The sequence below is a fragment of the Taudactylus pleione genome, unplaced genomic scaffold, assembly GCF_031769625.1.
Source record: "Taudactylus pleione unplaced genomic scaffold, aTauple2 ptg000634l, whole genome shotgun sequence".
Taxonomy (NCBI): Eukaryota; Metazoa; Chordata; class Amphibia; order Anura; family Myobatrachidae; genus Taudactylus; species Taudactylus pleione.
The window spans coordinates 1,375,104-1,401,056 of record NW_028285036.1 but is presented as its reverse complement, the minus strand read 5'-3'; the positions used below and the strand labels follow the sequence as shown (position 1 = coordinate 1,401,056).

The 25,953-nt window shown below is 45.6% G+C and overlaps 1 protein-coding gene across 1 annotated transcript in view; it reads left to right on the top strand.

Annotated features, from left to right (window-relative positions):
* LOC148479166 (uncharacterized) overlaps positions 1-25,203 on the top strand; it is a 30,394-nt gene extending 5,191 nt beyond the window's left edge. The window contains exons 2-3 of the mRNA XM_088454874.1: positions 18,196-19,032; positions 24,893-25,203. Coding sequence (XP_088311000.1) covers positions 18,196-19,032; positions 24,893-25,203 — 1,148 coding nt within the window. The remainder of the gene's footprint in view (positions 1-18,195; positions 19,033-24,892) is intronic.
* The last annotated feature ends 750 nt before the right edge of the window (positions 25,204-25,953 follow it).

Genomic DNA, 25,953 nt, shown 5'->3' with positions numbered 1-25,953 from the left:
AGCCTTCCGAAAATCGGGTGAAGCTCCCGACCCCCCGGAAAGGCAGGCAAGCCTCCCGGCCCCCGGCGATGTGTCCGCACCCCCCTGCGATTGTAAGTAAAAACCCCGGCAGCGGAGGGCCGGTGACGCGATTCGCGCTGAATCGCGACGTCGTGGCTCCGCCCCCAGCTGCATGATGCCATTAATCACGGCATTGTGAAGAGGGGGTGGAGCCACGATGATGCGATAGCGCTGTCATGCCCCCATGCTCCGCACCCAATGACGCGTCAGCTGCAGGGCCCCGCCCCCTTCAGCCGCATCACGCCCCCAGCTGTGTAGGCCCGACAGCTCCCTTGAAGGAGGGAGCTAAATGTCGGCAAGCCTGATATATATGCACATACATACATATACATATATTATGTATATATACACACACATATATATATATATATATATATATATATATATATATATTTTCTGAATACATAATCTTTAATCAACACAACCCAGCCTAGGAGTGGCAATGGCCGGGGCAGGCTGCTGGCCACTGCTCTTGAATACTGCCGCCCCACCACCCACCCCTGTCTTTAAAACACTGGACTGGACCTCACCTGACAGGTCCTGTCATCCAGTGTCCACAGACTCCACACACACAGCTCAGCACCACGCCACTCCCTGCCGACCTGACTCCCCCAACAACACACAGCAGAATCTCCTCAGTGAACTGTGGGAGCCTTGGCCGGGGAGACGTCATGACGTCTCTCCCATCCCAATAGGTTGTCGGGACTGACACAGCATAATAAGGAGGAGGGGAGGCTGCGGCTGTCCGACTCCTCTGTGTGGGGCGCTGCGGCCGCCCAGCGCCAGCAGTCTGCTGATATAATGAATGAGATGGTGGGCGGCCGGTGTTCTGCCCTCAGTGCTGCTGCGCTCTGGGCCTAATTCAGACCCGCTCGCGAACGCAGGACGCTCGCAAGCGAGTCGATGCTGCCCTAATGCGCATGCGCACGACGGAGGGAGCTCCGTCGTGTGCATGCACGAGACCCACATAGCGACAGCCAAGCTGTCGCTATGGGTCTCGCACCAAAGGGGGCGTGCTGTCGATGGTGATTGACAGCACGCCCCCTTTGGTTGGCGTGCCGGGGGTGTTGCTGCCCAGACGGAGGTGTTCCCATGGGAACGCCTTCCATCTGGAGCCGGCCCCACTGACATTACTAGTGATGTCAGTGGGAGTGCTTTTGGCTCTGATAGAGCCAAAAGCACTCCTGGGCTTGCGGAAGCGAGACCCTACTGCAGGGTCTCGTCGCAAGCCCGATGGTCGCGATGGTCTTGACCATCGCGACCATCATCATGGACGCTCGCATAAGCTGTGGGTGGTAACCCACAGCTATGCGAGCGTCCAAGAGGCCGCTCCATTTTTAGGTAGGAGGGCCCTGATTCAGAGCGAGCAATGACACCGACCGCACCACCCTAGCTACGGCCCTGCTGAGGACACAGAGAGACATGATAACCAGGTCCATGGTGCAAGAGATCTGGATGTGAGTCTCATCTCAGGGACATTACACACATTATCTGATATAATAACAGGTATAAATACAGGGATCTATGTGCAGGAACCTACAGACCTATTATAACCACAGCTGGTAATAATTTACAGATATCAGGTGACAGGAAAACTGCATCATTGTCAGATATAAACCAGAATCGCCCAAAAGCACCAGAGAGATTTCAGTATTATCAGGTAATAAGCACCAGGGGATTCTCCTCAGGGCGACATTACTGGGAAGTGGATGTCAGTAAATCAGTGTACTGGAGGGTGGGGATGTGTTATCCCAGTATAGACAGGAGAGGAGATCAGTCATACATAGGCGATAATAACAAGTCCTGGTGTGTGTGTAGGTATAATAATCAGTACTCAGTGATACATGACAGGACAGAGATCCGGTTACCTGACAAGGGCCCTCATTCAGAGCCGTACGCTCTGAGCAGAGCGCACGCTCTGAATGAGGGCCGGGCTCCATGAAAATGGAGCGTCCTCCTGGACGCTCGTATAGCTGTGGGTCACCACCCACAGGCTATACGAGCGTGCATTGTGATGGCCGCGATGATCGTGACCATCGCGACCATCGAAATTGCGAGCCGGAGCCTGCGGTTGAGGTTTTCAACCGCAAGCTCCGGAGTGATTTTGGCTCTATCAGAGCCAAAATCACTCCCACTGACATCACTAGTGATGTCAGTGGGCCGGCTTTTGACGGGAGGCATGCCCCCGGCACGCCCACCAAAGGGGGCGTACTGTCAATCAACATTGACAGCACGCCCCCTTTGATCGGACACAACGAGCGAAGGACTTTCCTCGCGAGTGGGTCTGAATCAGGCCCAATGGCCCTGATTCAGAGCCGGACGCTCTGACCAGAGCGATCGCTCTGAATCAGGGCCCACCTCCATAAATATGGAGCGTCCTCGTGGACGCTCGTATAGCTGTGGGTCACCACCCACAGCATATACGAGCGAGCAGTATGATGGTCACGATGGTCTTGACCATCGCGACCATCGCCACTGCGAGCAGAAGCCTGCGGTTGAGTTTTTCAACCGCAGGGCCAGAAGTGATTTTGGCTCTATCAGAGCCAAAATCACTCCCACTGACATCACTAGTGATGTCAGTGGGGCCGGCTTCTGACGGTAGGCGTTCCCTTGGGAACGCCTCCGTCTGGCAGGCACGCCCCCGGCACGCCCACCAAAGGGGGCGTGCTGTCAATAAACATCGACAGCACGCCCCCTTTGATCAGACACAACGAGCGAAGGAAAGTCCTTCGCTCGTCACGTCTCATGCATGCGCACGACGGAGCTCCCTCCGTCGTGCGCATGCGCAGTGCACACCATCGACCCACTTGCGAGTGGACAGCCGCTCGCGAGTGGGTCTGAATCAGGCCCAATATCCCCTGTGACAGAGTGAGGATATACCTGGATTATGAGGCAGGTCAGCTGTCCTTTTATTCTCTGTGTGACCCCATCATACACTTAAACTGGCCACACACTAGACCAACTTTCATCCAACCCTCCAACTTGTTGATTGGTTGGAATGAACATCTGGTAAGGTATGGGAGTAACTGATGATCAGCAATTTGCTCCTAAATGCCAGAAAACAGATGAAAATGGTCGTTCAGACAAATTTGTTAAATGTTTGATCTAAACAATTTGTTCAAACAAAAGTTTTTGTCCATTTTCCGGCGTTTGGGAGCAAATTGCTGATTGTCATTTGCTTTCATCCCTTACCAGATTTTCATTCCAACCAATCAACTAGTTGGGTGGTTGGATGTAAGTTGGTCTAGTGTGTGGCCAGCTTTACACACATACACTGCCGCCCTCACTGAGCCCCTTCATGCTGCATTAGGTGTATGGGGAGGCTGTATAAGTATGTCTGGGGGCAGTGTTGCCAACTCTGAAATGTAAAATAAGCAACCAATAAGTAAAGAACAAGCCCAAACCAATCATAAAAAGCCCAATAAAAAAGCCCAATTTATGGGGGTGTCTCTTTGTCCTCACTCTCTACCTTACTAACTTCCCTTATTCCCCCTTCTCTAACCTAAATATGTTAGTGTATGCACAGCCTTATTATCTGCCTATATTGCTTTCCTCCCTCTACACCAGCCTCCATATTGTTACCTCCTCCTCTCTTCTCATACCTCATTCCCTTGCCAGTATTCAGCTGGGTACACACTTGCCGATGTGTGTACCCAGCGATGCAACGCCCGACCACGCAATCTATATCGGGCGGTTAATACATACTGCATGATGTGGTGACCAAACGTCCGATATGTCGGGCACCGGCTCCATCCACTATGCCAGCGTCGGCATCTGGGTTGTTCCATCGGCCCTACATGCAGGCCGATGGAACGTCCCCAATGGACACCCCTGTGGGAGTGCGCAGGGTCACGCATAGTGGGTACACACTGGCCGATGTGGACGATATGTCAGCCCAATCAGCGGGATCAGGCGACCTATCGTCTAGTGTGGACCCACCTTTCCTTTACCTGACTCCCCATTCCTCTCACCCCTCTTCCTTACCTCCTTCATTCCTGTCACCTATCTAATTCTATTATCCCCTCACTATAACAGCCTCAGTCATTTTAACTCGCCCCCATGTGCCTGCCTCATTTCTGTCATCTAGATTACCTCTCCTTCATGCCTGCCCCCTCCAACTTCACCCTGTCCACTGGCTACTACCCTCTATTCCCCAGACACAGCCTCCCCCCTCCCTCAGTCACTACTGATGTAAAAACACACACATATATTTACTTACATCCTCTAGCGGTGCCTTGGTAATGCACACACAAAAAGAAGCCCAAAAACAAGCAACCTTTAAAAAAGAAGCCCAAAAACAAGCAACCTTTAAAAAAGAAGCCCAAAAACAAGCAACAAGCAACCTTGAAAAAAAACAAGCAACTCTGGAAAAAAAGAAGCCCAATTTCACTTGTTATAAGCGGCTTAGCAACTATGTCTGGGAGATAGTGATGGGTAGTTCACGAATGATCAGTTCAAAATGAAATAGTTCACTCAGTTCACAGCTCTGGCAAAGATCAGTTCATCAGGATCTAAAACAAGTGGGAGGAGTTAGACACAGTGACAGAGAGAGCACAGCAGCACCATTAGGCACGAGTCAGTACTGCTAAATGACCACAGGTGGCACTGCTATGCTCAGACTATGAGGGGTATTCAATATGAAACGTAAACTTCGCTGTCAAAGTTTACGTTTCATATCGGAGATTTTCCTGGGATAAAGTATCGGGCGCGCGCCTGCTTTATCCCCGTATTCAATATAAAATCTACGAAAACGGGACATGGCGAAGTGGGATTTGCGATAAAATACAAAATTTTCCTGAAAACAATTGTAGGACCCCCCCTAAAGCTCTAAAAACATTTGAGATCACTATGGGTACCCCCGTTTTAGCCTGCAAATGAAAGTCGTGGGGATTTAAATAGCTGCAGCAGGGGCTTTTTTCCCGACATTGAAGAAGTGATGCAGAAGAGCACTTAGGTTATTTTTTTCATTTTTTTAAGTGGTCCCATCAAATTTGGGGTACATGAAAATAGGTACTAGTATATTTTTATGTCCCTAAAGTCATTTTTTTTTAAATTCTGCAACTGTGCACCTGCCGCTATTAATCTATTCTAGAATACACCTGCCGCTAATAATCTATTCTAGAATACACCTGCCGCATATTTGCAGAATAGCCCTGAACCTATTTCCCTATTGTTAAACAATTTTTTCCCATTTTTCTTTTTCATCCCAATTTTTAAATTAATTTTTTGGGGTGTCCCTATATTTTTTTTCATTTTTTTTGACACAGTTATTTTTAAAATGACATTCCCAGGGGTGCAGGCTATTTTTTTTAAGCCTGCACCCCTAAACCCCAATTCTGCACTTTTTTTCGCCACCTATTCAGTGGTGAAAAGTTATCCCTGTTTTTTTTCACAGACTTTTCGAACCTGCGAAAAATCTTTGAAATTGAATACAGTGTAAAAGCAAAACCTGCGATAATTACGTCATAGGTGCGAAAACATCGCAAAAACTGAGTTTTCGCTCCCTTATTGAATACCCCTATATGTGTGTGACTGTGCAGCTCATTGAACTAGATTCAGGCATTCTAGTTCACTAGTTTGAATAGGTCAGTGACTCAGTGACTCATGTGGAGCTGATCGAAATATATTGTCATGATGACTCATTGAGTAGTTCAAAAGTCACATGATACATTCCCCATATGCATTGTATGGATCTGATGTATATTGTCAGGATTCATTCTCCTAGTATATTAATTCACAAGACACACTCCTAATCAGCTTAAGACACAGTGCGGAGTGCTGCATGCTATATACTGTACTTCTGTTTACTCCACAAGACATAAGGGGAGATGTATCAAACCTTCAAGAGAGATAAAATGGAACCTATAAGCTTCTGTCATTTTATAGATTATGCTTTGTATAACTTCTTTACTTTATCTCTCTCTCTAAGGTTTGATACATCTTCCTCCTATCTTTACTGTACTGATCTCAATTTTATAGGGGTGATGTATAAAACATTCTAAAGAGGACAAGTAGAGAACTTGCCCATATTGAGACCAACCCCCTATTTTTATGTGGAGGCTGTAATCTCACCCGCCTTATTGTTAATCTACAGTATCTCTGGTGTGCATTAAGTGACATTAAAAAATGAGGCAAAGTTTTTTCCTTGTAATTACTTTATTTTAAAATAAAATAAAGGTGACACGTTACAATACTCTGAATTTGGGTCTCTCTCACTTGTATATTATGGAAATAAAAATTATAACAACAATTAAATTAACATTGCAGAGCTAAACATGTCACTACTACTAGTAGTTTGTTATATATTGCTTTTTTTAAATATTAAAAGATCAGACATATTAAACATAGCTGATCATTTGAACAAGACTATAACTCAGCTAATGAGCTAGTAGTTGAAATCCCTACTGTATGTGTAATAGACTAGTTCTAGGTTTCCAATCACTTCTCTCAGCAGTGAATCAGAGCCAGTGATGTAATGACCTAAATTAACTACATGAACTGATCATTTGAACTATTCTTTTCAGTGAACTAGATCATAATGAACTGATCACCAAAATGAACTACATTTCCCATCACTACTGGGGGAGTCAGGAGCTGGGAGAAATTACCATAAGAAATCTGCCCAGTGCCAGTGACTGGTGACATCACAGGGAGGGGAATCTGATTGGGCAAACATGGAGCCAATAGAATGTATCAGTGGGTGGAGCTACAGCTGGCTGTGTAACCAGGTGACCACTGTAGTGATTGGAAATCTTGTTCATTTTGGTGATTAGGTCATTATGATCTAGTTCACAGGTTCTCAAGCTCGGTCCCCAGGACCCCAAACGGTGCATGTTTTCCAGGTCTCCTCATAGAATCACAAGTGAAATAATTAGCTCCACCTGTGGATTTTTTAAAATGTGTCAGTGAGTAATGAATACACCTGTGCACCTGCCAGGTGAACTGTGTGGGGTCCTGAGCAGAGCCGTAACTAGACTTTTTGGTGCCCTGTACCAGAGAGAGAATTGGCATCTCCCCATTTTTTAAATAGGGACATGAGATAGTGCACCTGAAAAAGGGCCATGGAAGAGATAGGGGCAGCCAGGAGATGCTGAGGATAAAAGAAGAGGAGGCTACAAGTGAGAATTATAATAAACAGGAAAATTGACAGTCCTGAACAGCGCCCCCTGCCCTGTGGTGCCCTGTGCCTTGGCACTGGTCGCACTACCCTAGTTACGGCACTGGTCCTGAGGACAGAGGGCCTGATTCCGGTTGGTCCACAAGGCTGCATTTGCATGTCCTCGGCCGCTGCAAAAATATGCTAATCAATGCACATAGATACAACCATCCACCAAAAGTCAATGCTGCCCGCCTCCCTCTACGTACAGCCTGAGTAGTCCACAACTTAGCAGAAGCATCGGTTACCTCGCAAACCATCGGACCCATACGCATGATATTGGCAGAACTAATCTATACTCATCTCAGCATTTGATATTATGCTACTGCTGGTTGCTTGTTGTGCGTATGCAGTGACTGTGAATTGCACATTTCCGGGTGTTACTCATTTTTAAATAAAAAAATGTTAAAAATTTAATAAGTGATAGCGAAACGCGCGTCGGCGTTCACGCTATGTGCCTGTTACCTCAAATATTATAATGTTATTATATCTGTTTGAACCCAATACCTCAATTATGACTGCAGCCTAATAATCCAAATTGTATCTATGTAAAGTGACATGAATAAGAGATGAGCAGTGCTCTGTGAAATGTTCAATGTGTCTGTACCACTTAAGAATGGTGCTTTGTATGTAGAACTCTCAAAACTAGAAGTGGATAAATCAATGGAGCCAGATGGGATACATCCAAGGATACTAAAAGAGCTTAAATGGGGTCCTGGTAACACCATTAACAGAATTATTCAACCAGTCGCTAGTATCAGGAGTGATTCCAGAGGACTGGAAACAAGCAAATGTAATACCACTGTACAAAAGTGGAAGCAAAGAAGAAGCAAGTAACTACAGACCAGTAACTACAGACCAGTAACTACAGACCAGTAACTACAGACCAGTAACTACAGACCAGTAAGCCTTACATCAATATATGGGAAAAATAATGTAAACACTATTAAAAGAAAGAGTCGTAGATTATCTCAAATCCAACAATTTACAGGATCCCAAACAGCATGGATTTACTCATGGGAGATCATGCCAAACAAATCTTATTGACTTTTTTGACTGGGTGACAAAAGTAATAGATCAAGGGGGGGCTGTAGATGTAGCTTATCTAAACTTTAGTAAGGGTTTTGACACCGTCCCGCACAGGCCCACTGAGAGCCGTGGTGGGCCCGGGTAATAGGGGGCGTGGCCTAATCACAGGAGGCGTGGCCATGCCCCCTTCCTGGCAAACCCCCCCCGTTTTGCAGCACCGCACAGCAGCGCTGCATGCTGGGGAGGGGGGAGCTCTGAGCCCCCTCTGCCCAGTGCAAAGCCAGGGGGGGTGCAATCAGTGTGATCGCTCCCCCCCACAGGCATAGGAGACTGCTTTGGCTGCTGCTCAGCACCCACGAGCAGTCTCCCACTGCAGCCCAGCACGCTGCTGTGAGGGAGGGGGTCGGCACCAGACCCGGGCCCCTGCCGGGCCCCTCAGGAAGCCCGGGCCACCTCTTGGCGCCCCTGGTCCCGTATTGTAGAATGATAAACAAACTGGAAAGCTTGGGATTGGATTCTATGACTGTTGAATGGATAAGATCTTGGTTGCAGGATAGGAAACAGAGAGTTATAGTAAATGGAGTGGAGGGGTTACCAGTGGAGTACCTCAGGGATCTTTACTTGGGTCAATGCTTTTTAATATCTATGTTGGTGATATTGTAAATAATATTAAAGCGAAACTATGAATTTTTGCAGATGACACAAAGGTATGTAACAGGGTAGACACACCAGGTGGGGTAAAACAAATGACTGAGGATCTGGGTAGACTAGAGGAATGGGCAAGAACATGGCAACTACAGTTTAATGTCAAAAAATGCTAAATCATGCACTTGGGTCCCACAGAGGAGGAAAGGGATTTAGGAGTCACTATTTCAAATGACATAAAGACAGGCAAGCAATGCACCAAAGCAATTAGGAAGGCAGGTCAGATGCTTGGTTGCATAGGGAGAGGAATCAGTAGCAGAAAGAAAGAAGTGAAATATCACTATACAGGTCATTGGTATGTCCTCATCTCCAATACGGTGTTCAGTTCTGGAGGCCATATCTCCACAACAATATTAATACATTAGAGACTGTACAAAGAAGGGCAACTAAAATGGTGCATGGCCTACATGGCCTACAGCACAGAACTTACCCAGAAAGACTAAAAGATCTTAATATGTATAGTTTGGAACAGAGAAGGGAAAGGGGGGACATGATAGAAACTTTCAAATATATGAAGGGTTTTAACTAGGGGTGTTCACCGGTCACTTTTCGTGTTTTGGTTTTGGATCTGGATCTTTCTTCGTGTTTTGGATCTGGATTGGTTTTGCCAAAACTACCCTTCCGTGTTTTGGGTTCTGGGTTTTGTGTTTTGGATCTGTATTTTTTTTTAAAAAAAGCATAAAAACAGCTAAAATCACAGAATTTGTGGGTTTTTCTGCTCCTATGCTATTATTAACCTCAATAACCTTAATTTCCACTCATTTCCAGTCTATTCTGAACACCTCACACCTCACAATAGTGTTTTTATGTCCAAAAGGTTGCACCGAGGTAGCTGGATGACTATGCTAAGCGACACGAGTGGGCGGCACAAACACATGGTCCATCTAGGAGTGACACTGCAGTGGCAGACAGGATGGCAGTTTGAAAAACTAGGCCCCAAACAGTACATACTGCAAAGAAAAAAAAGAGGTGCAAGATGGAATTGTCCTTGGGCCCTCCCACCCACCCTTATGTTGTATAAATAGGACATGCGCACTTTAACAAACCAATCATTTCAGCGCCAGGGTCTGCCACATGACTGTGGCTGAAATGATTGGTTCATTTGGGCCCCCACAAAACAAGCTGGCAATTAATCTGTCCCTGCACAAACTGGCTCTACGGAGGCAAGATGTCGTCCTCATCCTCCTCATCCACCGATTCCTCACCCTCTTCAGTGTTGTGTACATCCTCACAGAGTATTAATTTGTCCCCGCTGGAATCCACAAACACAGGTCCCTCTGTACGTTCAGGAGGCTGGTCTCCCTGGAAGAGTTGATAATTCATTTTATGAACATCATCTTCTCCACATTTTGTGGAAGCAACCTCCTACGCCTTTCGCTGACAAGGTTCCCGGCTGCACTAAACACTCTTTCGGAGTACACACTGGAGGGGGGACAACTCAGGTAAAATAGAGCCAGTTTGTACAGGGACCTCCAAATTGCTTCTTTTTCCTGCCAGTACAGGTACGGACTGTCTGACATGCCTACTTGGATGTTGTCACCGATGTAATCCTTTAACAGACAGACGCACGCTTGTCGCTGCTGCTTTGAGGATGCAAGTGCGGCTACAGCCCACACAATTCACAAAGACAGAAAAAAAAAGAATATTTTTATTGTTTGTGGAGTGCACTTTGAGGGTTACACCACCCTTTAACAGACAGACGCACGCTTGTCGCTGCTGCTTTGAGGATGCATGTGCGGCTACAGCCCACACAATTCACAAAGACAGAAAAAAAAGAAGAATATTTTTATTGTTTGTGGAGCGCACTTTGAGGGTTACACCACCCTTTAACAGACAGATGCACGCTTGTCGCTGCTGCTTTGAGGATGCAGGTGCGGCTACAGCCCACACATTTCACAAAGACAGAAAAAAAAAGAAGAATTTTTTAACTGGTTGTGGAGCGCACTTTGAGGGTTACACCACCCTTTAACAGACAGACGCACGCTTGTCGCTGCTGCTTTGAGGACAGTATCATATGCAGTGTCCGTAGACTTGTCAGAAATTGTTGGCACGTCCTTCAGTCCGGACCAGATGTCCAAACCGGCCCTTGACTTATGACACAGGCGCACGCTTGGCGCTGCTACTGTGTTGATGCACGTGTGGCTACATCGCACACAAGTCACAAACACATAAAAAAATAGTTTTTTATTTTTTGGAGCACTTTGAGGGTAACACCACCCTTTAACAGACAGACACACGCTTGTCGCTGCTGCTTTGAGGATTCAAGTGCGGCTACAGCCCACACAATTCACAAAGACAGAAAAAAAAAAGAAGAATTTTTTTATTGTTTGTGGAGCACACTTTGAGGGTTACACCACCCTTTAACAGACAGACGCACGCTTGTCGCTGCTGCTTTAAGGATGCAGGTGCGGCTACAGCCCACACATTTCAGAAAGACAGAAAAAAAAGAAGAATATTTTTATTGTTTGTGCAGCGCACTTTGAGGGTTACACCACCCTTTAACAGACAGACGCACGCTTGTCGCTGCTGCTTTGAGGATGCAAGTGCGGTTACAGCCCACACATTTCACAAAGAAAAAAAAAGAAGAATTTTTTTATTGTTTGTGGAGTGCACTTTGAGGGTTACACCACCCTTTAACAGACAGACGCACGCTTGTCACTGCTGCTTTAAGGATGCAGGTGCGGCTGCAGCCCACACATTTCACAAAGACAGAAAAAAAAGAAGAATATTTTTATTGTTTGTGGAGCGCACTTTGAGGGTTACACCACCCTTTAACAGACAGACGCACGCTTGTCGCTGCTGCTTTGAGGATGCAAGTGCGGCTACAGCCCACACAATTCACAAACACAGAAAAAAAAAGAAGAATATTTTTATTGTTTGTGGAGCGCACTTTGAGGGTTACACCACCCTTTAACAGACAGACGCACGCTTGTCGCTGCTGCTTTGAGGATGCAAGTGCGGCTACAGCCCACACATTTCACAAAGACAGAAAAAAAAAGAAGAATATTTTTATTGTTTGTGGAGCGCACTTTGAGGGTTACATCACCCTTTAACAGACAGACGAACGCTTGTCGCTGCTGCTTTGAGGACAGTATCATATGCAGTGACAGTAATTTATGTTATATTGATATATACGTGCGGCTAAGGCGCACACAAACACAGAAAATATTTTTTTTATTTTTGCTGGAGAGTAGTGCACTTTGTGGGTTACACCACCCTTTAAGAAATGAGCCAGCCGGCTCTTTACTTATGGGATACAGGCGCACGCTTGGCGCTGCTCCTTTGTTGATGCACGTGCAGCCACAGTGCACACAATTCACAAACACAGAAAATATTTTTTTTATTTGGTTTGGCGTGTACTTTGGGGGTTACAGCACCCTTTAACGGTCAAGCCAGCCGGCCCTTTACTTATGACACAGGCGCACGCTTGGCACTACTTTGTTGATGCACGTGTGGCTACTGCGCACACAATTCACAAACACAGAAAAAATATTTTGTTAGTTGGTTTGTAGTGTACTTTGGGGGTTACAGCACCCTTTAACGGTCAAGCCAGCCGGCCCTTTACTTATGACACAGGCGCACGCTTGGCACTACTTTGTTGATGCACGTGCGGCTACTGCGCACACAATTCACAAACACAGAAAATATATATTTTTTGGTTTGGAGTGTACTTTGGGGGTTACAGCACCCTTTAACGGTCAAGCCAGCCGGCCCTTTACTTATGACACAGGCGCACGCTTGGCACTACTTTGTTGATGCACATGCGGCTACTGCGCACACAATTCACAAACACAGAAAAAATATTTTGTTAGTTGGTTTGTAGTGTACTTTGGGGGTTACAGCACCCTTTAATGGTCAAGCCAGCCGGCCCTTTACTTATGACACAGGCGCACGCTTGGCACTACTTTGTTGATGCACGTGCGGCTACTGCGCACACAATTCACAAACACAGAAAATATTTCGTTATTTGGTTTGGACTGGAGTCTACTTTGGGGGTTACAGCACCCTTTAACGGTCAAGCCAGCCGGCCCTTTACTTATGACACAGGCGGACGCTTGGCACTACTTTGTTGATGCACGTGCGGCTACTGCGCACACAATTCACAAACACAGAAAATATATATTTTTTTGGTTTGGACTGGAGTGTACTTTGGGGATTACAGCACCCTTTAACGGTCAAGCCAGCCGGCCCTTTACTTATGACACAGGCGCACGCTTGGCACTACTTTGTTGATGCACGTGCGGCTACTGCGCACACAATTCACAAACACAGAAAAACATTTTTTTTTTTTGGTTTGGAGTGTACTTTGGGGGTTACAGCACCCTTTAACGGTCAAGCCAGCCGGCCCTTTACTTATGACACAGGCGCACGCTTGGCACTACTTTGTTGATGCACGTGCGGCTACTGCGCACACAATTCACAAACACAGAAAAAATATTATTTTTTTTAGCACTTGGCGGGAGCACCCCTGATGGACAGAGCACCCCCTGGACAACACTACAGCACCCCTTTAGGACTGGGACACTGCACAGGACTTTGGAGTGGACACAGCCCCTATGGAGAACTGACTGCACAACACAGTCCAGCCAGCCCCTATGGACTTTGAAGTAGTGGACACAGCCCCTATTAACAGCAGCACAGCACAACACAGCCAGCCCCTATGGACTTTGAAGTAGTGGACACAGCCCCTATGGACAACAGCAGCACAGCGCAGCACAGCACAGCACAACACTACTCTGCACTACACTACACTACACAGCCCAGCCAGCCCTAACTCCCACCCTCCCTCTTCACTGTCCACAGCCGAGTGAGAAAATGGCGCCGACGCGGGTACCTTATATAGGATCCAAAACCCGCGAGACCCGGAAGGCGGGATGATGACGTTTTGCCTCGATTTCAGATCCGAGTCACGCGGGAAAAGTCGAGCCTGACTCGGATTGGCCTCGGATCGGGGGGGCTCGGGGGGGTTCGGATTTCAGAAATCCGAACCCGCTCACCCCTAGTTTTAACAAGAGACAGGAGAGAAGCATTCTTCAAAGGAAGAGAAGTACAAGAACACGAGGACATGCACTGACACTGGAGGGAGGGAGGCTCAGAGGAAGAGATGTACAAGAACACGAGGGCATGCACTGACACTGGGGGGAGGGAGGCTCAGAGGAAGAGATGTACAAGAATATGAGGACATGCACTGACACTGGAGGGAGGGAGGGAAGCTCAGAGGAAGAGATGTACAAGAACACGTGGACATGCACTGAGACTGGGGGGAGGGAGGCTCAGAGGAAGAGATGTACAAGAACACGAGGACATGCACTGAGACTGGGGGGAGGGAGGCTCAGAGGAAGAGATGTACAAGAACACGAGGACATGCACTGAGACTGGAGGGAGGGAGGCTCAGAGGAAGAGATGTACAAGAACACAAGGGCATGCACTGACACTGGGGGGAGGGAGGCTCAGAGGAAGAGATGTACAAGAACACGAGGACATGCACTGAGACTGGGGGGAGGGAGGCTCAGAGGAAGAGATGTACAAGAACACGAGGACATGCACTGAGACTGGAGGGAGGGAGGGTCAGAGGAAGAGATGTACAAGAACACGAGGACATGCACTGAGACTGGGGGGAGGGAGGCTCAGAGGAAGAGATGTACAAGAACACGAGGACATGCACTGACACTGGGGGAGGGAGGCTCAGAGGAAGAGATGTACAAGAACACGAGGACATGCACTGAGACTGGGGGGAGGGAGGCTCAGAGGAAGAGATGTACAAGAACACGAGGACATGCACTGAGACTGGGGGGAGGGAGGCTCAGAGGAAGAGATGTACAAGAACACGAGGACATGCACTGAGACTGGAGGGAGGTAGGCTCAGAGGAAGAGATGTACAAGAACACGAGGACATGCACTGACACTGGGGGAGGGAGGCTCAGAGGAAGAGATGTACAAGAACACGAGGATGTGCACTGAGACTGGAGGGAGGGAGGCTCAGAGGAAGAGATGTACAAGAACACGAGGACATGCACTGAGACTGGGGGGAGGGAGGCTCAGAGGAAGAGATGTACAAGAACACGAGGACATGCACTGACACTGGGGGAGGGAGGCTCAGAGGAAGAGATGTACAAGAACACGAGGACGTGCACTGAGACTGGAGGGAGGGAGGCTCAGAGGAAGAGATGTACAAGAACACGAGGACATGCACTGACACTGGAGGGAGGGAGGCTCAGAGGAAGAGATGTACAAGAACACGAGGACATGCACTGAGACTGGAGGGAGGGAGGGTCAGAGGAAGAGATGTACAAGAACACGAGGACATGCACTGAGACTGGGGGGAGGGAGGCTCAGAGGAAGAGATGTACAAGAACACGAGGACATGCACTGACACTGGGGGGAGGGAGGCTCAGAGGAAGAGATGTACAAGAACACGAGGACATGCACTGAGACTGGAAGGAGGTAGGCTCAGAGGAAGAGATGTACAAGAACACGAGGACATGCACTGACACTGGGGGAGGGAGGCTCAGAGGAAGAGATGTACAAGAACACAAAGACATGCACTGACACTGGAGGGAGGGAGGCTCAGAAGAAGAGATGTACAAGAACACGAGGACATGCACTGAGACTGGGGGGAGGCTCAGAGGAAGAGATGTACAAGAACACGAGGACATGCACTGACACTGGAGGGAGGGAGGCTCAGAAGAAGAGATGTACAAGAACACGAGGACATGCACTGACACTGGGGGAGGGAGGCTCAGAGGAAGAGATGTACAAGAACACGAGGACATGCACTGAGACTGGGGGGAGGGAGGCTCAGAGGAAATGTGAGGAAAAATTACATCACAGAAAGGTTGAAGCTAAAATGGTGTAACAATTTAAACACGCTTGGGATAGGCATAAGAATATCCTTAAGGAGCAAATAGGGTTGAAGTTGCCTAAAGGATACATGAAAAGGGGCAGACTAGATGGGCCAAGTGGTTCTTATCTGCCATCAAATTCTATGTTTCTATGCAGGGAAAATGCGTAACACCCCGTAAACAGAAGGCTGACAGAGATCAGCACAGAGTTAATCCCGTTTGGGAGTGCTATTATCTCACTGACTTTTTGTCATGTTTAAATCAAATGCCTCTGTTGTTGAACTATGACTGCAGACAAGTAATGTATATTGTATTGGCGTGCAGTGACACAAATAAGTGAAGAGCAGCGCTCGGTCACATTTTTTATGTGTCTTAACAAAGGCTGTATATATACAAGGGGAAATAATTAACACCCCGTAAGCAGAAGTCTGATGGAGAACAGCACTGAGTCAATCTGATTTGGGAGTGTCATTATCTCACTGACCTCCGTTATATTAGGTTTTGAGCGTTCCCTCATTTAATTACGCTATGTGCAGGGATATACTGTTATTGAAAACTGATCATTTCTCATCAGTGTGCTGTAGTAATAATAGGGTTAATCTCAACCATTGGGGATGTATATACAGAGGTTTTAGATGTATACCTAAGATATGTAATATTAATCCTGTATATCACACATTATAGAAACCTGCAATTCTGGAGATTGTAGTAAATTAACATTTGTGATTGGGGACACTAGATACAATTCACAAGTATATTACTATTATTATATGTTTTGAAGAAAATGATATATATGAATATTAGAACAAATGAAACACACTGTCCTATGAAAATAGAGCTAGATATCTGACTGTGAATAAGCTGAAACATATTGCTACATATATTATTATAAAGTAGCAACATTTATAACAAATACTGACTGATACTCCTGTAACAATATAAAGGTGCCTACACACTTGGCGATTTTTTACACAATTTGCCCGATTCCGACGCTTCGTGATGACAAATTGTGTAAAATATGCCCAAATCGTGAGTTTCTACTCACGATCATGATGCCGATGCGCGTCCCCGCAGGTCGTACATCGTATCTTCAGATATGCCGTGCTGTAGGTCGATCTGACAATATCCGTCAGGATGTACTGGAATAGTTAGGAAGCACGATAGAGCGTTTGTCACATTGGCAGCTTTTAACACCAAATCATGCCCACGACTGCCGGGGAGCTCCCGGGAAGAGTTCAAGGGGAAATCGTACACATCGTGGGATCGTGAGCACATTGCCAGGTGTATATGCACCTTAAGACTAGTATTTAGGACTACTGAAGGAGTGTATACAGTTGAAAGAAACTGGTGATCAGCACAATCCCTATATATAGTAATAGTCACACAATACATGCTCATGGATTATGGACAGATTATGAATTGTGAGGATTATTTACAGGCATATTACACATTTCATTACTGTAATCACTATTTTCTTACTGTCTTTTCTTTTATATATTTCGCTAGTTTTATATAGATACAATTCTTTATATGCAGATCAATAAAGGTTATATTTTATTTATGTGAAGTGCGCCGTATGCAGACCTCTCTCCTCTTCATAGACCATATACCTTACTTATCTGTGGCAGCACCCCCAATATCTGGAAGGAAATGTATGAAATAAATTCTGAGAATATTGAATTTTGGGGTTCCTTTTATAATAGGTTATATTCCCAGTGCAATAGAAACTTTTTCTTGTTTGGCAGGTTACTTCCATCCATGTAATCACTCTCCCATGCTTTATTTATACACCCCTATGTTTTCCCTTTATTCACTTACTAATTCTAATATGCTACCATATAATAATCACACAGCACAGGTTTTTATTATTATTATTATTATTATTATTATTATTATTATTATTATTTTTATTATTATCCAAAATTTGTAATAGAAAAACTTAAACTAAAAACAAAATTATAAGGCCCTCCGTATGCTCAGAGGATCCAGCTCCCTCCTGAGCAGACTTTCAAAACGATCCTGTGGCACATCTGAAATTTAAAAAAAAAAAAAATAAAGAGAGAAAAAAAATAAAAAACATTTTTAAAACGCAATAGTTACTGTTGAAACCATCAACCACCCATTATCACTATGATAAACCCAGCACTGCAAGCTATGTGACAGTTCTGCCTTTGCAAATGCTGCAGGGTTTTCAGACACCTTCAGCAGAATTAGCCTGATAGCAAGAATCACATTTACTAAGTGGCCTGTAGCCTGCTCTGGCTTTTTTCAAATGTTAACTGAAACAGGCTTGTGGTGTAACATGTCTCCCTTCCCCATACATATGTAAGTGTTGCAAATACAATTATGATTTGGATATGTGTGTCAATGTTTTTTTGGTCTTTCATGTACCTTCGGCCACAGGTCCTCCCTGGGACAAATCAGACACAGGACACGAATCAGCCACAGGTCCTCCCTGGGACGAATCAGCCACAGGACCTCCCTGGGACAAATCAGCCACAGGTCCTCCCTGGGACAAATCAGCCACAGGTCCTCCCTGGGACAAATCAGCCACAGGTCCTCCCTGGGACAAATCAGCCACAGGTCCTCCCTGGGACAAATCAGCCACAGGTCCTCTCAGGGACGAATCAGCCACAGGTCCTCCCTGGGACAAATTAGCCACAGGACCTCCCTGGGACAAATCAGCCACAGGACACGAATCAGCCACAGGTCCTCCCTGGGACAAATCAGCCACAGGTCCTCCCTGGGACAAATCAGCCACAGGTCCTCCCTGGGATGAATCAGCCACAGGACACCAATCAGCCACAGGTCCTCCCTGGGACAAATCAGCCACAGGTCCTCCCTGGGACAAATCAGCCACAGAACCACCCTGGGACAAATCAGCCACAGGACACAAATCAGCCACAGGTCCTCCCTGGGACAAATCAGCCACAGGTCCTCCCTGGGACAAATCAGCCACAGGTCCTCCCTGGGACGAATCAGCCACAGGACCTCCCTGGGATGAATCAGCCACAGTACACGAATCAGCCACAGGTCCTCCCTGGGACAAATCAGCCACAGGTCCTCCCTGGGATGAATCAGCCACAGGACACGAATCAGCCACAGGTCCTCTCAGGGACGAATCAGCCACAGGTCCTCCCTGGGACGAATCAGCCACAGGTCCTCCCTGGGAAGAAGCAGCCCAGTTGGAGTCTCCTGAAAATTCAGAAGAAGGAACTGGGCCAGGGGAGGAGTGGTGGGGTTGGACTGGGGGTTCAGGGATGGGAGGGAGAGGTAGAATGATTGGAAGAAGGTGCAGGGGAGGGAGGGGTAGAATGATTGGAAGAAGGTGCAGGGGAGGGAGGGGTAGAATGATTGGAAGAAGGTGCAGAAGTGGGAGGGGTAGAATGACTTGAAGAGGGTGCAGGGGATATGGGTATTTTAGGTGAGGGTGGCAGATTGTCTCGCCCTCTTCTCCTTTGCCGCTGTAGTCTTATGAGATAATGTTTATATGATAGATTATTTTTCAATTTTTGTTTTTTTAAAGTTACATTATAAAAATATGTTCGCATAAAAGTGTGTGTATATCTATCTATCTGATATGGCAGCGGAAAACAACATGGGTGCTGAATGAACCATTGCTAATTGTTTTTATAATTATGCCTTTCATAAAATGATTTGCTTATATGTACTAAAAGTTTATCTTAATGCTACTGTGCAAGATTTAAGGAAGTATATCCAGGCTATATCTGGTGCAATGTCTGGCTCAGAAACCAAGATGTGGTAAGCCGTTTACCAGAAACCTGAGGAACAATGAAATCTGTACAAAGGTTAAATGGTCTTTTTAATGTCTAGCTCAGTGGTTCCCAAACTTTTTTGAATCACAGCACCCTAGGGTATCAGCATTGTTTTCATGGCACCCTAAGCCAAAAGTTTGTTATTGTGAAAGTCAGAAAAAAAAAGATGTAATTTACCCGTTATCCTTAGGTTCATTTATGTGTTAGCAGACAGGTTTATGATTTTGTTTGACCACATAATTACATTACATTGACTATAATACAATTTGATTTGGTGTTAGACCACCAGCCTGAGGCACCCCTGCAAGTGTCCCGAGGCACCCAAGGGTGCCACGGCACACAGTTTGGGAACCACTTGTCTAGCTCATAAACCGGTGATTTATTGCTACAGTACATGACTATAATTATAAGATTGGATTTCTTGTAATAAGGGAGTAATATAATTATTTAATTGGTCTTATGCCTTAAGGGAGTGTGATAATGACTATTGGTTGATTATTTGATTGGTTTATGTGTATAATCATTTTTGGCATATAATTTCTGTACAATCAATGTATGGGCAGCTTGCAATGATATTTCTGCCAGCTCTGTATGGACGTACATAATAAAAATCTTCAAGGAGACTTCATCGTTTTAGCTGATCATTTCCATATCATTTGGAGGTCCCACCAAGATCAACCCAATATTGACACACAAAGAAGGAAGGCAGGCACGGGACTAGCAGACTTGGATCAACGTGGCCACACTTGAGAACTTGTTTTCTTACTTCCTGCTCCAGGTTTTCTGTCTCTGGTCAGCTGCCTTTGTGTGTCATTGTTGGCTTGTTTCTTTTTTCTTTAAATATTTTTATTGAAGCAATGAGTGTTACATAAGAATACCATGCAAACAAATGCACACAATAACCATCAACTGTTACACTTCTGAATGATCAAAAACAGAACAAAGCATCTTTGTTTATAACAAATCAAGGTAATACATTAATGAAGTTGATCATCATGAAAGAAATCAGCTTGCTCACCTCAACCCCTCCTGAACCAAAGCAACCCCCTATATTTGCAAAACAATAAACTTCTGCAACAAAAGATTACACCTCAATGGGAGAGTCATTCTCCACAATGCAAATCATATACCATGTGGTATCTGAAAAAGAATTATGAATTTGAGATTTAACTGCTACGGAGAGTCGCTATATAGCTCTCCCATACTGCAAACAATTGTTTGACTTTTATTTCCTTCTCTAACGTAGTTCCCATCCACTCCATCCTAAAAAGATAAAAAAGTTTGGCTTTAAATAGGTCAGTGGAAGGAGGTTCAGGATGTATCCAGGTTTGTAATATAGCTTGTGTTGCCACTGCGCTTATGGCCAATAAAAGTTTTTGACACCCTTTAGTTACTCGCAAATTTTGGGAGATGATTCCAAAAAGAGCCCATTCCGGTGTTAGAGGTAAATAGTTCGTTAGATGTTCTAATGCATATGTGCAAACACGAACCCAAAACTGGCGTATTATGGGTGAGTTCCAAAGACAATGCCTAAGGGGCACCACATTTAAAGCACATAAGTGACACAGAGAGGCCCATGTGAAACCATCTATGAGGTGAGAGGTAAGTTCTATGAAGGATATTTAGAAACATCTCCGTATACATTACAGAGGAAAATTCTGTGCATGATCTAAAGTGGGCTTTCAGTAGATCTTCTATTTGTAAGCTCGGAATTTGGGTGGCCCAAACCTTAATGCCTCCCTGAAATTTGGAGTGCTCTATCTGAGACTGGAATCTCTGGTAAACCAAAAAGAGAGCCCCTCTACCCGTAGGTTGTTGCTGCAGCAGTTTGTCAAATTAATTATTACAATCACCTGGAGAAAAACATTTGATAACTGAACTGGTATAGTATTGAGCTAAAAGAAATGCCACTGGATGTCCCACTAGTACTGGATATTTCCCGTTGCCTCCTGGAACATTAGAGGTCAATGGTGCTCTGCGTCAACAAGAAAACCAATATTGGTCACCCCACCTATATGCCACACATTAAAAGGATATCTGGCCTGTCTATCCTGAAAATCAGGATTTGAAACCAACGGGAGATATAAAGTTTTGTGTGCGTTTAGATTATTTTTGTGGTGCAATGCATGCCACAGTTTCTTGACCGACCAGAGTAGTGGGTTCTCTTGAATTTGAGGTGGAATTTCTTGGTCATGGAAATGTAGAAATGACACCATGTCTCCCCCCAAAAGAAACTCCCTTTCTAAAGGGGATGCAGTTATGAGCTGGCCTCAATCCCGATACTACAACCCCAACAGGATGCCGGACTGATCGTCCAGCGCCGGAGGTAAGTAGCGATGTAGCCGGGGATGGGGGGGTTAGGTTTAGGGACCCTCTGGGGGGACTTAGGGTTAGACACCCCCCCGGGGAGGGTTAGGCTAGGGGAAGAGTGGGTTAGGTTTAGGTACTAGGGGGGAGGTTAGCGACCCCCCGGGAGGGTTAGATTTATGGTGCAGGGAGGGGGGGTTAGGTTTAGGCACTAACGGGGGGAGGTTAGGGTTAGGCACCCCTAAAGGAGGGTTAGGGTTAGGGGGGGAGAAGGAAGAGTTAGATTACTTACCTCCGCTGTCGGGATTTCCTCTGTGTCGGGCTAGCACTGTCGGGATTTGAACCGGCGGCTACACAGAAGTCTGCATTTCAATCCCATTCCTTCTAAAGAAGTATTAGCATAGTTATTCCGACAATGCAACCAATGCTTAAGATACCTCAAATGGACAGCCTGGCAATATAGTCGAACATTGGGAAAATGAATACCTCCGTTGGAAACTGGTTGTTGTAGTTTAATGAGTCCTATTCATGGCCGTTTGCCCTGCCATATGAATGGCCTAAATATGAATTGAAGTTGTTGAATATCTTTGGGAGTTAAAATTAAAGGCAATCCCTGAATCAGGTACATTAAAAGTGGAAATTACAGCATTTTAATGAGATTTGCCCTTCCAACATATGACAAAGGCAGCGATTTCCAACCCTCCAGCTCAACAGACAGTGCACGTATAGCAGACTTAAAATAAAGGTCATAAAGCAGACTGGGCCTTCTTGGTACAGTAATGCCGAAATAGGTAATGGAGTTAGATTTCCAATTTACATTAACATCGCCAATACCATTTCTCAAAAAGTTACCTCAACCTAAGCGAAGTGCCTCTGATTTTGGCCAATTGACCTGAAATCCAGATATTTCTCCATGTTGGCTTGTTTCTTGTTGAAGTCTTCTTGTAGATTGTAAGTATGCAATTTTTAGATGTGATGTTATAAGATAAGTGCTGTAAGAAAAGGCTGCGGTTAAACTCTCACATGCTGGATAGTTAGGGACATTCCCTATTGTGAAAAAACACCTTATACACTATAAATCCCACTTTACTAGTGTACGCAACATGTGTGTCTGTTCAGAGCCATTTAATCTGATGAGATTACAAGGATTCCTATAAATGGAGTAATTTTCCGTAAATAGGGGAGTGACCCTGTTACCATTGTATTGGATACTGAGGCTGGACTTTAAACACAAGATAAGTCTTTACAATGGAGCAAGGAAAATCCTTGGTGGATACGTCTCTGATGTTAGGGATCCCGCACGGCAGTCCAGCTAGTGTGATGTATGGGAGTGTGACTGTGTAATTTCTCAGGAAATGGCATGCAAAATATACTGATTTATCATTGGTTGGTACCTTTGATATAGATAAGTGGAAGGGTTTAAGAGTATTGGGGAAGAACAGGGAGGAGTGGAAATCCTATACAATGTGGCTTGAATCATCTAGCTGTATATCTCCCCCAGCTTATGTGCCTCAAGAGTCATATCAGACTGAGGAGAAAGGGAATTTAATGTTGCAGAACAAGTCCAGAGACAATTCCCCTCCGTTAATACAAACTATGCCTATAATAGTGTTCACTCTAGGTCCGGCAGCAGGCAGGGCGCCGGACCTATAGATAGGGCACTCCTGCTCGCACCGAAAAGGAGGCGCGGCCAAAGAAAGGGGCGTGTCTTTATGGTGCGCCCTGCCCCCTTTTCGTCACTCCTGGGGGCGTGCCCAGCACTTACGGACATGCCGGGTAGCCCCCAAGCGCTGCGGTCACTGTAAATGGATGCCGGGCACATGCCATTTTGAACCACCTGCGGGACACTGCGACCCGTGGGTGGAGACAGAACCCGCAGGCTGTCTCAGCGGGGCACCACGCTGGAGGGCAGGGTGCTTTCTGCCCTTCAGAAATAGGGCAGGGCGCGGCGCATTGCTGAAACAGCCTAGCGGGAACGCTATGTAAGAACAATTGAACCAGTCAGATCCATTATAACATGTTCTGCCAGCAGTAATCGCACTGGCTAAACAAAAGAGCAATGCTACTGCAACTGCTCCTGAAATGGAGGAGGATAAACTAGACATAGGAAAACCAGACAGCAAAAAGATAGGACCTCACTATACAAATGTACACTCGGATAATATTATCACTGCTGGGACATGTAGTCAAGATCCCCAAAAGAAAACAATCCTACAAGCTCCCCTGAGATTAGTGACCACTGATGAAGACAAATCATGGTCTATACATGTTCCTTGGACAAGGGCAGAGTTGAATCAGATTTGTATGGAGTGTGCAGAGTATAGGATGAAGCCAGCTGAAGTAAAGATTAAACTTGAGAGGTTGTACAAAACATATGCACCTACGCACAAGGACATGGCACAGTTATTTACTACATTATTTACTGATCAGGTATATACTGCACTGACTAAGGGGTCAGGTTGGGATGTCATGGCTTTTAAACCAACTTTAGAGCCCCATTTATCAAGGATCGCTTTTGCAATGCGATCAGGGCATGCCAGTAACGCCCCTGATCGCATTGCAAAATGTGATCCTATCTGCCGGATGTATTGTCTGGGACATGCAGGGAGACGGGCTCCGAAAGGAGACCATCCCTGCGATGTCTCCGGAGGGCAGTGGGAGCTGCTGCGCATGCGTAGTCCCGCGGACTGCACATGAGCGGCTCTCATTGCCGGTGGAGGGATCCGTGAGATCCCTCCGCTGGCTAATTATGCGGTAAGTTGCCATAGACTACAGCGGATAACGCTATCTTCAGATGGCGTTAGCTGCTGGGGCCAATATCATTGGTAAATTTGGCAGCATCGCATCCAACATGGAAACCTATGGGGGAGGCGGCTGCGGGCAGTAATGGAGGGATCGCCGCAGGTATCGGAGATACGTCCCTCCTTCATACATCCGGGGGATACTTAGTATTTGAGGTAAACCCCCGAAAACAGGTGTTTTCGGGGAATTTACCTCAAATTCACTTTGATAAATAGGCCTCTTAGACACAGATAGAAAAGCATTAGATAAGGAATGGAAGAATTTGATGATGGCTTTTGCAGAGCAGTTTCCATGCCAGCCTAACTGGGCGAAAATCATGATGATTAAACAAGGTCCTACAGAATCAGTTCAGGAATATTGGGACAGGTTCAAATCAGAGGTGCAAAATTACGGGGGAGGTGATGACATATTTGAACACATGGCACTTGCTCCGATGTTGGCTGGTGCATTTGTTGAAGGTCTTAAACCACAAATAAAAGCCAGGTTGACTATAAATGATCCACTATGGAGTAAGAAAGCCCCATAGGATCTGGCGACTTTAGCTGTTCATCATGAAGATAATTTGGTATCAAAGAAAATGAACCCAGAAACTAAACTTAGGAACGTACAGGTTGAAGCTGCCCAAGCCACATGTGATATGGCAAACCAACAGGAAAACCGAACCATTGATACCAAACGTCCCAAATTTGATAAATCACAGATCATTTGTTATAATTGTCAGAAGAATGGACATTTTGCGCGACAATGTAGGATCGGCAATAACGGGATATTGTAGTTCCCGTTGACACTATGGGGTCAATCCTATTAGGTGTGAATTGCGAGATGCGAGTTGTGATTTTCACTTCGAATTCGCATAGCAAATTAATTTTGCAATCCAATTAGCAACTCGCACTGATCAGTCAGACTGAATGCGTAACTTTCCACTCGCACCTCCCTGAGGGTGAGAGATGGAGAGGAAAATCTTTATTTTAAGGTTAAAATGTGGGGACACTGTGCTGAACCCCTTGGACACCCCCCTAATGACCAATTAGGCAATTGGAAGTTTCTAATTAGCTTATTCAGTCCAATAATTAATTACATGTCATTTTTTGAAGTAAAAAAAAAAAAAGTCCTCAAATTACCCCAAAATCAACTTTTTCGTTAGTTTAGGCAACACAAATTTAATTACAATATTTTTTTTAGCTGAAAAATAATTGTTTTTATCATTTTTTTTTCCATTTTTCAAGGTGCCCTCAAAGTTTGTTTTTTTATCATTTTCTTGCATTTAAAAAAAAAA